The sequence below is a fragment of the Antechinus flavipes genome, chromosome 3 (assembly GCF_016432865.1).
Source record: "Antechinus flavipes isolate AdamAnt ecotype Samford, QLD, Australia chromosome 3, AdamAnt_v2, whole genome shotgun sequence".
Taxonomy (NCBI): domain Eukaryota; kingdom Metazoa; phylum Chordata; class Mammalia; order Dasyuromorphia; family Dasyuridae; genus Antechinus; species Antechinus flavipes.
In genome coordinates, this window is record NC_067400.1 from 482,402,679 (window position 1) to 482,419,427 (window position 16,749).

The following is a 16,749-nucleotide window of genomic DNA, read 5'->3' on the forward strand; positions in this document are numbered from 1 at the left end:
GGGAGATCAGTTATTTAATTTATAAATGAATAGAGTTATATTTAGGATGCAGGCTCAAAAATTTTCTTACAAATTCTTACAAATGCAAGATCAAAAAATGTGGAGGAGACCCCTGTTCTAGGCAGTCACTAACATGTATATTCATGTCAGTGAAGATAATTAAATCTCCAGCTACAGGATACATGTATAAGAATTCTTCCAATTTCTCATATAGTCCCTCAAAAATAATTCCATCCACACTGTCTCTCTGGACCAATGTAGATTTAGTTGGCAAATCATTTCCATAATTTAACAATGAATTTATTTAATGTTATTGTCCCAGAATACCAAAAGACACCAAAAAAGAAAGAAACTTCTCTTTCCTATGTCTAAGAATTCCATTTTACATGCATAGTATAATACTCATCCACTACAACCCTGATTCTCCTTCTTATGCCAGGCAACACTTCCATCTTCTTTAGTAGAAGGGTGAATAGAATCCCAAAGCCTTTATGATTTTACAAGATAGCTCAGTTGATACTTAGCTATTGAGAATCAAACACTTGGCCATTGCACAGGTTCAACAGCTTCATCCTTTCTTGCTGGCAACCAGAACATAAAAAAACCCCTAACTCTTTTCTTCTCAGATTTTGTACATTAAGTGATCCAGCTTCTAAAGTTTAGGGATCCATAATGGGCTCTACATAAACTGTACAAATCTGTAAAAGGATCTCTGAAGTCTCTCTATCTAGATGCTACTCCTATTAGAATAATTGGTGCATGCAGAGTCCCAGATTAAAGCTGATCTGAGAGTGTCTTTATGAGAATTGTGAACTGAGAATGCCTTCTTATACTTTTGGTAAAAACACATACACACACACACACACACACACACACACGATAACACACAAAAAAACAATTATCTTACATCTGCTAATTAAACTCATTGCCTCTAATGAACCTATTGCCTGCTACTAATCTTACAGTTTGATTATTAAAACTCTTAAGCAAATAATTGAGTATTTATTTCTTCACCCTGAAAGGTTTTTAGAACACAAAATGTTACTCACCAATTCTAAGTTTCTATAAACCTTGAAGATTTGACAAGGCTAGTAGAAGCTAGTAGTATTAGTGGCTGATGATTACACAGCTTGTTGAAGGACACAAAGACATCCACAGAATTTAAGTGCTCTACAATCCTTAATGATAAGGAACATACCAAGAAAAGGAAATTATCACATAAACAATATAAGAAGGAAAGAAATTAATCCATAAATCTGATCAATTAATTGGTTAGATAAAACAAATACAAAGTAAAAGGAAATGGGTCAAGATTGAATGGAATAATATAACAAATGAAAGGCAAAGCTACAGGAAAAACTGAGCAGTTAAGGTACATATAAGTTGCTTGTTGCAACAGTGGAAAAATATTACAAAGACATGAGAGCCTTTGAAAGTGAAATTTTTAGAGTATAATAGTAACTACACTACTTTGCAATTCTTAAAATAGCAGTGACCCATCAAAATAAAAACATGATATTCGGATGTTATTTATTAGTATATTTGATTATTATGAATGCTCCAAGAGAAGTACTGTAATATATTTGAAAACAGCGAATCATGGAGAAATTTCAGAAAAGACGTTGTGAGTTATCTCCTTATCTCATATAGTATATAGCAATGTATCTTGACATCTGGGGAAAAAGTGATTTTTCTAAAAGGAATGCAGCTTCAAGAACAAAGTATAAATTCATTACCCTTGCACTTCTTTTCTTCACCAGAACATTCTCCTCTCCATGAATTTCTTCATGGCAACTTTCACATCCTTGTTCCTCAGGCTGTAGATCAGGGGGTTCAACAGGGGGACAAGGATTGTGTAAAACACAGAGGACATTTTCCCTTGTTCCATGGAGCTGACTGAAGAAGGCTGCAGATACATGAAGGCAGCTGAGCCAAAGAAGAGAGAAACAGCTGCCATGTGGGAGCTGCAGGTGCTGAAAGCCTTGGATCTCCCTTCAGTGGAACGGATGCGGAGAATGCTAGCAATAATGAAGATGTAAGAGCTAAGAATGGCCAGAGTTGGGGTGAGGAGATTAAATGCACTGAAGCAAACAACTAACATTTCATTAATATAGGTATTAGAGCAAGAAAGCTTCAGGAGGGCATTGAGATCACAGAAGTAATGGTTGACGACATTGTCCTTACAGAAGAACAGTCTAAGCATGCATCCTGTGTGAACTGTAGCACCAACTAAAGCGAAAAAGAATGCACCACCTCCCAGCCAAATGCACAGCTGAGGGGACATAATGACATTATATAGCAGGGGACTACATATGGCAACATAACGATCATATGCCATAGCTGCTAACATATGACACTCAGCAATTATAAAAATGATAAAGAAATAGAGCTGAGTCATACACTCATTGTAGGAGATAGTGTTCTTCTCTGACACAAAATTTACCAACATTTTGGGAGTAATTACAGTAGAATGACAGAAATCAATGAAAGATAAACTGCTGAGTAAATAATACATGGGAGTGTGGAGGTGAGAAGTGATTCCAATTAATGTTATCATGCCCAAGTTCCCCACAACAGTGACCACATAGATGCTCAAAAATAGTAATAAAAGGGGAATCTGGAACTCTGGCCTGTGTGTTAGTCCTTCAAGGATGAAATCTGTCACTGCAGAGTTATTTCCTCTGTCCATTTGAAAAGTACACTCTGTTGGAATGGGAAAAAAGCAGCACATTAGAGGAGATCTTCATGTTTTTTCAGAGAATCATAAACAATGGGAGACTGGGGGGCAGTTAGGTGTTGCAATGGACAGAGCACTGATTCTGGAGTCAGGAGGACCTGATTCAAATTCTGCCTTAGACTTTTCCTGGCAGGTAAATTTGCTTTAGGGCACAAAGACACTCCCACAGTTTGAGTATTTTACAATTTTAATGAGAAGAAACTTACAAGAGAATGAAATTATCACATTAGCAGTATAAATTAGAAGAGATTTGAGCCACTGGCTCTGTGTGACACCTGTTTCATTTTTAAAGTAACTGACTCTAAAAATAGCATTTACATTTTCTCTAGAATTTCTCTTTTCTATAAGAAAAAAGGAAAGAAAAAGGTTTACCTTCTCTCACAGCAACATAGTAACTTCAAAAATTCCCCAAATGGTATATATTAAAGAAAGCACACAGCACATGAAATACTTATTCTAGAGCATGGATATTCTATATGCTACTTTCCCTTTGGAACATAAGTCCTTTAATGCTGTCTCCAAAAGAAAAAAAAAATTACTAGGTGAGTGAAGCCAAGGCTCTTCGGCCACCATTCAGTTGGTGGCCATCATCCTGTTTATTCTGGACACCCAATGTCTCCAGTGGCTTTATGCAGTTATGAGTCTTGTACATCCGACTATTAAAATTACCTTTATCCAATTTTCCTTCAGTCAGTGCTTTGGTTGGGGAAATATTAGTCATAAGAGATATAATAGGGATAGCTGGATAGTGCAGTAGATAGCACCAGCCCTGGAGTCAGGAGGACCCAGTTCAAATCTAGCCTTAAACACTTAATCCTTCCTAACTATGTGACCCTGAGCAAGTCAATTAAGCCCAATTGCCTCCAAAAAAAGAGAGACAGAGATATAATGAAGTGTCAGTCACAAAAAGAAATGATTAGCAATGTTTCTTTGTGGCCATTTGAATCTGAAATCCTAAAAACAACTCAGATGACCAGAAACAATGATTTCTGTACCTATTTCAGGGACAAGAAAATATTTTTGAGATGTTCATTTTTAATCTGACATCAAAATGTGAAAGATCCAATGAAACTGTGGTCTTCTCTTTAATAAAGGACTACTAAAAGACAAGGATGGAACCTCCTTGACAACCAGTCCTCATTTTCCTTCATAGTAGACTATTTCTTCACCAACCTCAGGTTGAGATATCTTGATATCCAAGAGAGGCTTTTCAAATTATGTTTCACAAAATCTTAGCTCCTGTGACTGTAGTCTTAGAAGGAGAATATTACTCACCTGGTAGTCTTGGAACTTAGGGTTGTCTTTCTCAGTGTCTAGAAGGTAAATGGTGTTGGTTAGAGTAATGGTGACAGTTTGGAAAACTGTCTCTCATGGCCCATTTTTATTCTTAACCTAATTTATAATATGGATCTCCCCCACTGATTTTTTTCAAAATTCTGAATTAGAGATCCAATTTTCTGTTTGTGGGTTTCAGAGAGAGTTTCACTTCAGATGTAAGGGGACAAACAGCACTCATCAATATAATCCGAACTGTTGGCTTATTTGGTATGAGTGGTTTCTCTTAGGACTGGAGAACCCTGGGAGTTGATTAGAAGTACAAATAGAGACTATTGAAGTCTCTTATTTATCTCACTAGGGATACAATAATTCTGATGTCAGTTTTCACCCTTCTTTTCCTCTTGTTAAGAGGATTATTTTGACTAAGTGTCTGCCTTATTTTGCAGAGGGAAAGCATGATATATAATTATCAGTAGTCTAGGATAAGTATTTTACATGTTCCTTCTTAGATATATACTATGTTGTTGGAATCCTTACTAACTGCTAAGTAATTAGAGTTGATCTAATCTTACAAGAAGTTGTTTTGGCCAGAACCTGAAACAAGGTACTAAGTAGAACTAATCAAGACAAGGCTTGTGTTCCCACCTTTACTCAAAGTCCACACCTTAAAGCTCTTTGGGCCAGAGAGCACTATGGGAGAAAACCCATAATCCCATTCTCTCAGAAGGTTCACATATAAGGCGAGACAGCCATTCCAGAATACACATTTTTTCCTCTTGGCTGGCTGATCGCGCTAGACTCGAGAGAAACGACTCTGCTGCAGAGAACACTTTTGGGATTTCAGTGGAGCTACACCAGAAGCCCTCTCTCCGCGGCAAGTTGGTGCTGGGCTCCCCAGAAGGAGATAAGAGAGATCTTCCATCTCTGTTGGAGGCAGAAGAAAGCAGAGGCAGAGGCTGAAGGACAGAACCTTTGGATTTGGAAACATCCGAAGGGCTCTAAGCCTCTAAACCGGCTGTGCCCTGAGAAGAACAAACTCCAACATTTGAACTCTAACACTATGTGGTGAAATTTTAAAGCTACCATGATTTTGGGAGAGAAGGCAACATTTTTCTTTCTTTTTCTAATAAAAAAGAGAAACTCTGGAGAAAATGGGAATATTATTTTTAAACTCAGTTACTTAAAAAAAATGTATGCTATTCTGGAAGGACTATGAGGACTTGGGGTATGAATGATCTGAGCAAAGGACAGCTAACTGGTACAATATATAAAGTACTAGGCCAAAAATCATGAAGCCTCTTTATTTTTTTTAAATAATAGCTTTCTTATTTTCAAAATACATGCAAATATACTTTTCAAAATTCACCCTTGCAAAATTTTGTGTTCCAAATTTTCTCCCTCCCATTCCCCACTGCTTAGACAACAAATAATCCAATATATGTTAAACATCTCCAATTCTTCCATACATATTTCCACATTTATCAAGCTGCACAAGAAAAATCAAATCAAAAAGGAAAAAATCATTAGGGAAAAAAACAAAAACAAAACAACAAAAAGTATGAAAACACTATGCTGTGACCTACACTCAGTCCCCACAGTGATCTTTCTGGGTACAGATGGCTCCCTTCATCACAAGTGTATTGGAATGAGCCTGAATCACCTCATTGTTGAAAAGACCCACACCCTTCAGAATTGATCATATAATCTTGTTGCTATGTACAATGTTTTCATTTCTACTCACTTCACTCAGCATCAATTCATGTAATTGTCTCCAGGCCTTTCTGAAATCATCCTACTGATCATTTCTTAGAGAACAGTAATACTCTATAACATTCATGTAGCACAACTTATTTCCCAAATGATTTGCAAACACTCAGTTTCTAACTCTGCCACTACAAAAAGCACTGACATACATTTTTGCACATGTGGGTCCTTTTCCCTTTTTATGCTCACTTTGGGATACAGATCTAGCAGAGATATTGCTGCATCAAAGTGTATGAAGTTTGATAGCCCTTTGGGCAAAGTTCCATATGACTCTCCAGCATGGTTGGATCAGTTCATGATACCACAAACAATGTTAGCATCTCAGTTTTCCCACATCCAGTCCAACATTTATCATTATCTTTTCCTTTCTTCTTAGCCAATATAAGAAGTGTGAGGTGGTATCTCAAAGTAGTTTTAATTTGCATTTTTCTAATGAAGAGTGATTTAGAGCATTTTTTTTTCATATGACTGACAGAGCTTTAATTTTGCCAGCTTTGTACTTCCCTTTTAATTTTCTTTTTGTTGGTTTTACTTGGGCAAAACTGGATTAATTTAATGTAATGAAAGTTGTCCACTTTGCCTTTCATAACATTCTCTAGTTCTTTGGTCATAAATTCCTTCCTTCTCCAAAGATCTGATTTTGCTGTCCTAATTTGTTTATGGTATCTCCTTTATGCCCAAATCATGTACTCATTTTGATCTTATTTTGATATGGGGTGTGAGTTATGGATCTATACTGAGTTTGACATTATTTTGTAGTTTTCCCAGAAATTTTTGTCAAATATTGAGTTCTTATTCCAGAAGCTGGAGTTTGGGGGATTATCAAATACTAGATTACTATAGACCTTGATATTGTGTCATGTGTATCTAATCTATTCCATTGATTCCCCCACTCTATTTCTTAGCTTGTACCAAACATTGTGATTACTGTTGTTTTATAACATAGTTTTATGTTTGGTAATGCCATCATCCTTTCAATTTTTTTCATTAATTCTCTTGAGATTTTTGACCTTGTGTTTTGGTAGTTTGATTTTTAAGGCATTGAACAAGTAGACCAATTTAGGCAAAGTTGTCATTTTTATTATATTAACTGGGTCTACTTATGTGAAAGATATAGGTATAAGGATAAGATTCTATAGGCCTCGGCCCTCAGTTTCCCTCCACATACATGGGGTAATAACAGTACAGTGAACTATTATTCACCCCTGTTTTGCAGCTGCTGAATAATCCTAGGAACAAATTAGTGAAAAGAACACCGTCCTGGGTGGATTCCAGCCAAATCTACCAAGGATGCCTTATCTATATTCTAGAACTAGCCACTCTAGGAATAAAGCTTCACTTCTGACAGACTCTGACAGGACTGGCCCCACTTCTGGATTTGCTCAAGGAAGTAAAGCCAGTATTGCTGGAATTTATTCACCTTTGTGAATGATAGATCAATACCCAAATTGGAATCTCACACATGGAGAGGATGCTCTGCCTGAGACCCTCCCTGTCGAGACTTGCAGGACTTTAATCCTGGATTCCCTAGCCAGAGGTCTGTGAAGTTGGTGTTTCCCTGAGTCAGTGTTATATTTTTTCTTCTCCCCTCTTCTAATCTAGATATTTCTTTGTATTGTAGTAATTATATCAATCATAGGATGTATTAAGTGGTTTTGTTGTTAAGAACTGTACTGTTTTTGTTTTCATTTTTTATAATTGTTATTATATTCACTATTATTAAACATTTTCATGTAACCTGATATCTTAGGTCTTATGGGAGCAAGCCACTCTGTAGGAGCAAATTAATAAATCTTAACCTAACACCATGAACAATTGGTATTTTTCCAATTGTTTAGATCTGACTTTATTTGTGTGAAAAGCATTTTGTAATTGTGTTTATATACTTCTTGGGTTTACCTTTGAAGGTAGACTCCCAAATATGTAATTTTGTATGCAGTTATTTTAAATGGAATTTCTCTTTCTATCTCTTGCTGATGGGGTTGTCAGTAATATATAGAAACACTGATGATTTCTGTGGATTTATTTTATATTTTATGACTTTGCTAAGGCTGTAAATTGTTTCAAGTAGGTTTTTGGATTATTTTCTAGGATTCTCTAAGTATAACATCATATCATCTGTAAAAAGTTATAGTTTTATTTCCTCATTGCCTGTTTTAATTCCTTTAGAAAGAGAGGAAGAGAGATTGACAGAAAGAAACAATGACAGAGAGACAAACTGAGAAAGACAGAGGGACAAAGAGAGACAGTAGCTGAGAGAGACAAATCAGAAAGAAAGGGAAGTGCAAGGGAAAATTTTAGAACACAAGGTTTTGCAAGAGTGAATGTTGAAAATTATCTATGTATATGTTTTTATAATAAAAATTTCATTAAAAAAAGGGAAAAATAACTTCACATGTGAAACTTAATGGGAACTGAGTAGGAATAAGGGAAAGAATTTGGAGTTCAAAAATTTTGGTTGAAGGAAGAAGAGCAGACATCCTCTCAAATCTCTTAACACTTTCCAAAATAGCTCAGTTGATACTCGGGTATTCAGAATCAACCACCAGGTTCAGAAACTTCATCCTCCCTTTGTGGCAACCAGGAGGAAAAAACAACTCTTGTCTTCTCAGATTTTATATACTAATCCATAATGGTCTCTACATAAATTGTACATACTTATAAGGAGATCCCTAAAGTCGTTCTACCTTATTGTTATTCCCAGTAGAACAATTAGTGTACACAGAGTCCCAGATTAATTTCATTTTCTTGGTAAGTTTCTTATCTAAGGATTGTAAAGTACTCAAATTCTGTGGAAGTCTTTGTGCCCTGCAGTAAGCAGTGTAAGTATCAGTCAATAATACTGGCAACTTCCACTAGCCTTGCCAAATCCCCAAGGGTTACAGAAATTTATAATTGATCTGTAAAATTTTGTATTTTAAAGACCTTTCAGGGTGAAGAAACAAATAAATATTTGCTTAAGAGTTCATGAATGAGTGATCATTATTGATCTATTGATCATTTTGCTTATATAAAGTTTAAAAGTTTTTGTACAAACAAAACTAATGCAGACAAGATTAGAAGTGAAGCAATAAACTGGTAAAACATTTTTACATTCAAAGGTTCTGATAAAGGCCTCATTTCTAAAATATATAAAGAATTGACTCAGATTTATAAGAAATCAAGTCATTCTCTAACTGATAAATAGTCAAAGGATATAAACAGACAATTTTCAGAAGAAGAAATTGAAACTATTTCTACTCATATGGAAAGGTATTCCAAATCACTATTGGTTAGAAAAATGTAAATTAAGACAATTCTGAGATACTACTACACAACTCTCAGATTGGCTAAGATGACAGAAAAAGATAATGGATTTTGGAGGGGATGTGGGAAAATTGGGACAGTGATACATTGTTGGTGGAACTGTGAATGGATCCAACTATTCTGGAGAACAATCTGGAACTATGTTCAAAAAGCTATCAAACTGTGCATGACCTAGCAGTGTTATTGCTGGGCTTATATCCCAAAGAGATCTTAAAGGAAGGAAAGAGACCTACATGTGCAAAAATGTTTTTGGCAGACCTTTTTGTAGTGGCAAGAAGATGGAAACTGAGTTTACATCAATTGCAGAATGGATGAATAAATTATGATATATGAATGTTATGAAATGCCAATTGAAATGAGCAGAACCAGGAAATCATTGTACATGGCAAACCTCTAGTCAGTGCTATGATTGATGCAATGTTAGCAATATGAAATATAATAAGGGAAGCTGGATGTGCAGTGCATAGAGCACCAGCCCTGAGTCAGTAGAACCTAAGTGCAAATCTGGCCTCAGACACTTAATGCTTCCTATCTGTGTGTGGGACCCTCAGCAAGTCACTTAACTCTAATTGCTTCAAAAAAAGAGAGATATAATGAAGAATCAGTCAGAAAAAGAAATGACTATGGGTGTTTCTTTACAGCCAATGACTCATCCTTAATATCTGAATCTGGACTCCTAATAAAAACTCAGATCACCAGAAACAAGGATAAACAGAGATAAGAAAATATGTTGAGATGTTCATTTTTAACTTGACATCAAAACATGAAAAATCCATTGAAACTGTGGTCCTCTCTTTGATGAAGGACTACTGAAAAACAGGGGCTAATTTTAAACTTTCCTTCATAGTAGACTATTTCTTCACCAACCTCATATTGAGCTCTCTTCATGACTAAGCAGGTTTTTCAGATTGTGTTTCATAAAACATTAGCTCTCGTGACTCTTAGTTTAAAAGGAAAATATTACTCACTTGGCAGTCTTGGAATTTAGGGTTATCTTTCTCATTGTTCTAGAAGGTAAATGGCATCTCTTAGGGCAATGGTGACAGTCTGAAAACTATCCCTCTTGCACTATTTTTATTCTCAGTCTAATTAATAGTATGTATCTCACATACCAAACTTCTCTCAAAATTCTGAAATAGAGACCCAAATTTCTGTTTGTGAGTTTTGGGGAAGGGTTTCACTTCAGATGTAAGGGAGCAAGCACTGATCAATATAACCCAAGTTGCTGGCTTATTTGGTATGAGTGTTTTCTCTTAGGATTGGAGAACTCTGAGATTGGATTAGAAGGACAAATAGGGGCTGCTGAATTCTCTTATCTCACTTATTCCCAGTATCCCAGTTTTCCCACATCCCCTCCAACTTTCATCCATATCTTTTCCTGTCATCTTAGCCAATCTGAGAGGTGTGTAATGGCACCTCAGAGATATCTTCATTTGCATCTCTAATCAATAGCAATTTAGCATTTTTTCCTAAGACTAGAAATGACTTAATTTCTTTGTCTGAAAATTGTCTGTTCATATCCTTTGACCATTTATCAGTTGGAAAATAGCTTGTATTGTTATAGAGTCAATTATCTATATATTTTAGAATTGAGGCCTTAGTCAAAATACTTGGATGTAAAGATTTTTCCCGTTTTTCTTTTTCCCTTCTAATTGTATTTGCATTACTTTTGTTTGTACAAAACCTTTTAAATTTAATATATTCAAAATAATCCATTTTGCCTTTCATACTGTGTTTCATGCATACAATTACTTCTTCTTTGATCATAAAGCCCTTCATTCTCCACAGATCTAAGATTATCCTTTGTTCTCCTAATTTGCTTACAGTATAATTCTTTATAACAAAAGACTTTTGAGGAGGGACAGGATGAAAGGAAAGAGAGAATAAAATAAATGGGGAGAAATACAGTTAACAATAGCGATTGTAAAAATAATTTTGATGCAAATTTCTCTGATAAAGACTCATTTATCAAGCAGAGTGAACTGACTCAAACTATTAAAAAATAAGAGCTGTGTCCCAATTGATGATATATGCCAAAAAGGCTACAAATTCATGCATCTACTTTGACCTAAAAATAACACTACTAGACATGAATCACAAAATAGATTTTTAAAAAAGGAAAAAGATTTATATGTGCAAAAATATTTACAAAAGCTCTTAGTAAAAAAAAAAAAAAAACCTGGAAATTGTGGGGATGCCCATGATTTGGTGAATGATTGAATAAATTATGGTATGTGATTATGATTAGGGTATTATTAGGGTATGATTAAGGTATGTTTTCTATTATTGTTCTATGGGATATGATGAGCAGGAAGCTCTCAGGAAAAAAAAAAAAAAACAAACAAACCCTGAAAAGTCTTCTATGAACTGGAGCAAAGTAACATGTACTATATATAAAGTAATAGTAACATTGTGAAATGATCATGTAAATGACCTTGCTATTCTCAGCAGTACAATGATCCATGACTACACTGAAACACTTATGATGAAAAATCCTAACCATACCTAGAGAAGGAACTGATTATGTCTAAATACAGTTTGAAGCTCTCTCTCTCTCTCTCTCTCTCTCTCTCTCTCTCTCTCTCTCTCTCTCTCTGTCTCTCTCTCCCCTTCTCTCATTCCTTCCACTTCTCTTTATTTTTCTTGAATATTTTTTAGGGTGGGAGATCTCTGTTTTCTTTTACAACATGACTTTTATGGAAATGTATTACATAATTTTACATGTGGTTTACATAACCCCACATGTGGTTCTGGAAGATGGGAGTAAGGGAAATAATCTGAAGCTGAACAAATTTTAAAACAAATATAAAAATTGCTTTAAATGTAACTGAGGAAAATATTAAATAAATTAATTAATAATTTAAAAAAGATTCAAGTAATTACATATCATCTCCGAGAACAAATATAAAATCCTTGGTGTGTAAGATTATTCAAAATCTAATCCTTCTCCCTACTTACTTTTCCAATCTTCTTTGTCTTACTTTCCACTTCATACTCTTGGATCCAATGACACTAGCCTCCATAATATTCTATAAACAAGACACTCTATTTCTTGGCTCTGGGCATTTTTTCTAGCTGTCCCCTTTGCTGGGAATGTTCTATATTCTCATTTCTATTTCCTGGATTCTCTGTTTTCTGAACTAAAATCCCACTTTCTACAGTAAACCTTTCCCAGACCCTCTTAATTTGACTGACTTGCTTTTCTTAATTATTTCCCATTTATTTTGTCTATATCTTATTTGTACATATTTGTTTGATTTTTGCATCCTCCATTAAATCATGAACTCCTTGAAGGCAAGGGATTCCCTTTTGACTCTTTTGGTTTTCATAACACTAAAGTGAGATGCCTCATTTCAACCAAGAGAGACTATCTCGGATCTTATCTAACGAAAAATTATCCAGTCTCTAGTTTAAGTCTCAAGCTGGGGATAAGTACATAATAGAGGCTTCCAGCTCCTCCAAATGTCAGTTTCCTCCCAGTTTTTCTTTCCCTTCAGGGACCTGAAGAGTCTGGAATGTCATAATTTCTCTCTTGAAGCTGGAAGCAAAAAAGCAAAAATCTCTCTTTTTCTTCAGTTACTACTAACTTGGTACCTCTACTAACGTGGAGCATTGAAGTTAGTTCCATGCAACTGACCTTTACAGTCAAAGGATACACACACACATAAACACACATGCACAAACTCACACACACAAATATGCATGCACCACATTTTAAATACAACACATTTTAAGCAATACCAACTTATTAATGTTCAAATACAATGACTGTCATCAGGAAAAAGAAAGTTACCAGTCAAAACTCAATTAAAAAAACTTTGACTAGTGAATGCAATTTAAAGTGAGTTTTATGATTCATGAACTTCTTCCATTTGAAAATTTGTCTTTCTGAGGTTGTTGGGTTTTTTCCACAAGTATGAACAACCAATGAAACCTAATTTTAAACTGATTGAATTTGGAACCTTGCCTTTAAATCACTTTATCACAAGGTGTTTAGGAATCCCAAAGATAATAATACATCTTTAATCTTGTTATTCTTATCAAAATGTTAGTTTAGTATAATTTTAATATTTTATTTAAAGATAACTGGTTTGAATGAAAATGCAATATTCCTTTTTAAACCTTTTTATTTTCAAAATATATGCATAATTTTCAACATTCACTTTTGCAATGCCTTGCATTCCAATTTTTTCCCTCCCTCACCCCTATTCCCTTTTCTGAACAGAATGTAATTCATATATGTAAAACATGTGCAGTTCTTCCATACATATTTCTACAATTTTCATGCTGCAAGAGAAAAGTCAGACAAAAAATGAAAAAATAAGAAAACAAAATGCAAGGAAACAACCACAAAATGAAAATACTATGTTGTGATCCACATCAATTCCTACACAGTCCCATCTCTGGGCACAGATAACTTTCTCTTTCAGTAACAAGGCCATTGAAATTGGCCTGAATCATCTTGCAGTTGAAAAGAGCTATGTGCATCAGAATTAGTCATCACATAATCTTGCTATTGTTGTGTACAATGTTCTTCTGGTTCTACTAAGTTAACTCAATATCAGTTGATGTAAGGTTCTCCAGACCTCTCTAAAATTATCCTGCTTACCTTTTCTTATTGAACAATAATATTCCATAACATTCAAATAGTGTAACTTATTCATCCATTCTCCAACTGATGAGCTTCCACTCAGTTTCCATATCCTTGTCACTGCAAAAAGGGCTGCTACAATAATTTATGCACATGTGGATCCTTTTCTCTTTTTTATGACTTCTTTAGAGAGTAGAAACACTGCTGTATTAGAAGGCATGCACAGTTTTTTAGCCTTTTGAGCATAGTTCCATATTGCTCTACAGAATGATTGGATAAGTTCACAACTCCAACAACAATGGATTAGTTTTCCCATATCCTCTCCAACATTCAGTGTTATCGTTTCCTGTCATTTTAGACAAACACAGATGTAAGGAATGGTACTTAACAGTTGTCTTAATATGCATTCCTCTGATCAATAGTGATTTAGAGTATTTTTTCATATGACTAGAATGGCTTTAATTTCTTCATCTAAAAATTGCCTATTCATATCCTTTGGACATTTAGCAATTGAATGGATTGGAAAATGCAATATTCTTAAATGTTTATTTCATATTTATCTTATTCTCTTATTGTTTTGTTTTTTTTGTTTGTTTTGTTTTTTTGCAAGGCAATTGAGGTTAAATGACTGCCTGAAGGTCACACAATATTAAATGTCTAAGGTCAGATTGATTCCTCCTGATTCAAGGGCTGGTGCTCTATCAATTATGCCATCTAGATATCTCCTTATCTCATTCTTTTTAACTTCAATTTTATGTGTTTAAAGTTAAAAGACTTTATTTTATTATCTTTCTTTTTTGATTTGTTGTTTTTTATTTAGTGAACTCATCATTTTCCATGGATTCAATTTCATCTCTTTGATGATGAATCTCACTCTATTCAGTCCAAACATCTCTCCTAGGTCCAGTCTTACATTTCCAGCTTTCTATTGGACATTTCCAAATGGATTTCCCATAAATATCTTAAATGCACCATGTCCAAAGCAGAACTAATTTCCCCCTATACCCTTCCTTCTTCCTAACTTTCCGATTATCATTGAGGGTAGCACCATCTTCCCAATCACCTCTGCTTACAACCTAGGTGTCATCCTCAATTTATCACTATCAGTCCAATTCCTTATAGATAATCTTTTGCCATGTCCTATCAATGTTACCTTCATAATATCTTTCATAAATACTTCCTTCTTTATTCAAACCATCTTGGTGTTGGCCCTCATTATCTCATGACTAAATTATCAAAATTACCTTTACACTGGTCTCCTTGCCTCAGGTTTCTCCCAATCCAGAACATATTCCACTCAGTTTTCATAATGATCTTTTAAAAGTTTGGGTCTATGTCACTTTCTTCCATGCAATGAATCCGAGTGACTTCCTATTACCTCTATGAGCAAATAAAAATCATATATTTACAACGAAAGCCCTTCATAATCTACACCTTGGCCTTTCTATGATTCTTATACCTTCTCATACTTTGTTTCCATGGATTTTGTGAATTAGTGATACCTCCTTGTCGCTTCTTTTACATCATGTTCTGCATCATGACTCTATGAGTATTTACTAAATTTTTGCATGTCTGTAATTCTCTCCATCTCCAGCTCCTGCTTCCTGGGTTTTCCATCAAGATTGCGATATAGTCCATCTTGTAGAAGAAGTCTTTCCTGATATGTTTTAGTGCAATTGCCTTCCCTGTAGAGATTACTTCCAATTTATTCTGTATTTATCTTGTTTGTACATAACTATTTATAAGTTGTCTTTCCCCACTTAAATAATGAGCTTCTTGAGAGCAGAGACTGTTTACCTTTTTTTGTATTCCCAGCACATATCACATTGTCATTGCTTATTGACAAGATGTCTTGTTGGTAATTTAAATAATATATTAACAAAGAAGATCAGTTATTTAATTTATAAATAATTAGAACTATATTGAGGGTACAGATTCAAAAATTTCTTACTTTTAATGATCAAATTCAAGATAAAAAATTTTGGAGATCCCTACTTTAGGCAGTTATTAATGTGTATAGTCATGTCATTGAAGATAATTAAATCTCCAGGTACAAGATATATGTATGGGAAATCCTATTCCTCATATAATCCCTCAAAAATAATTCCATCAATACTGTCTCCCAGGAAAAATATGGGTTTCAGTTGGCACGATCATTTACATAATTTAACAATGAATTTATTTAATGCCATTGTCCCAGAATGCCTGTAACCATATCCTATTAGGAATCACATTACCAAAAAATCTTTAGCTTCTCTGCCTTAAATTCCTACTAATGATAAAGCAATAACCTTTTTTGTTTCTTTCTCCTCCATTTGTTCCTTTCCAAGATATCATTTCTTAATTTCCTATCACAATGAATATCTGTACTTGAGAAGCAGCAAAAATGAGTGTTCATTTTAAATACTAATTCACATTCATTGAGAAAAGATATTTTAAAGATATGAGTGGATATAAATCATTTCATTGAGTTCAGAGAAAGGAAGAATATATATTCATATCAAAGGCATCATATCAATAGTGTTATCTTCCTGAGAAACTCATCTATAAGTTATGTATTGCTACTCCTGCATTTTTTGGAGCTTTTAACTAGGTCATCAGGGGTAATGGTGGAAGTAAGATTTTGCATGATATTCCAGTGCAGCAATAATGTTTGGATTTTCAGGTATACTCTTAAGAGTGATGCCTTAGAGCAAGTGTTGAAATAAATTTAAGCACAGGCTACCTGATTTATCTCCTTATATCATGTTGAATCACTACCTAAAATTATTCCCTAACATATAAATACATTATAAACATATAATTAAATGCTGCAGTGGCACAAAAGACACCAAGAAAGGAATGAAAAGTTTCTGCTTTGTTTCTTAGAATCATATTTTAAACCCATATTATAAAACTCATTCATCACAACTCTGATTTTCCTTGTTATGTCAGGTTTTCCATATTTTTTCCATATTTTTTCCTCGAAGGGTGAAGAGAAGACACTTTTCCAAAGCCCTTAATTTTTTTACCAAGATATCTTAGTTGATGCTTTGCTATTCAGAATCAACCAACAGGTCCAGCAGCTATATTT

General features: G+C 34.6%; 1 protein-coding gene across 1 annotated transcript; it reads right to left on the reverse strand.

The window, feature by feature from the left end:
• Nucleotides 1-1,753: 1,753 nt before the first annotated feature.
• On the reverse strand, nucleotides 1,754-2,689 carry LOC127554874 (olfactory receptor 8G1-like). The gene has a single exon (XM_051986791.1). It carries the CDS (start codon nucleotides 2,687-2,689, stop codon nucleotides 1,754-1,756), a length of 936 nt encoding a protein of 311 aa, XP_051842751.1.
• Nucleotides 2,690-16,749: the final 14,060 nt, after the last annotated feature.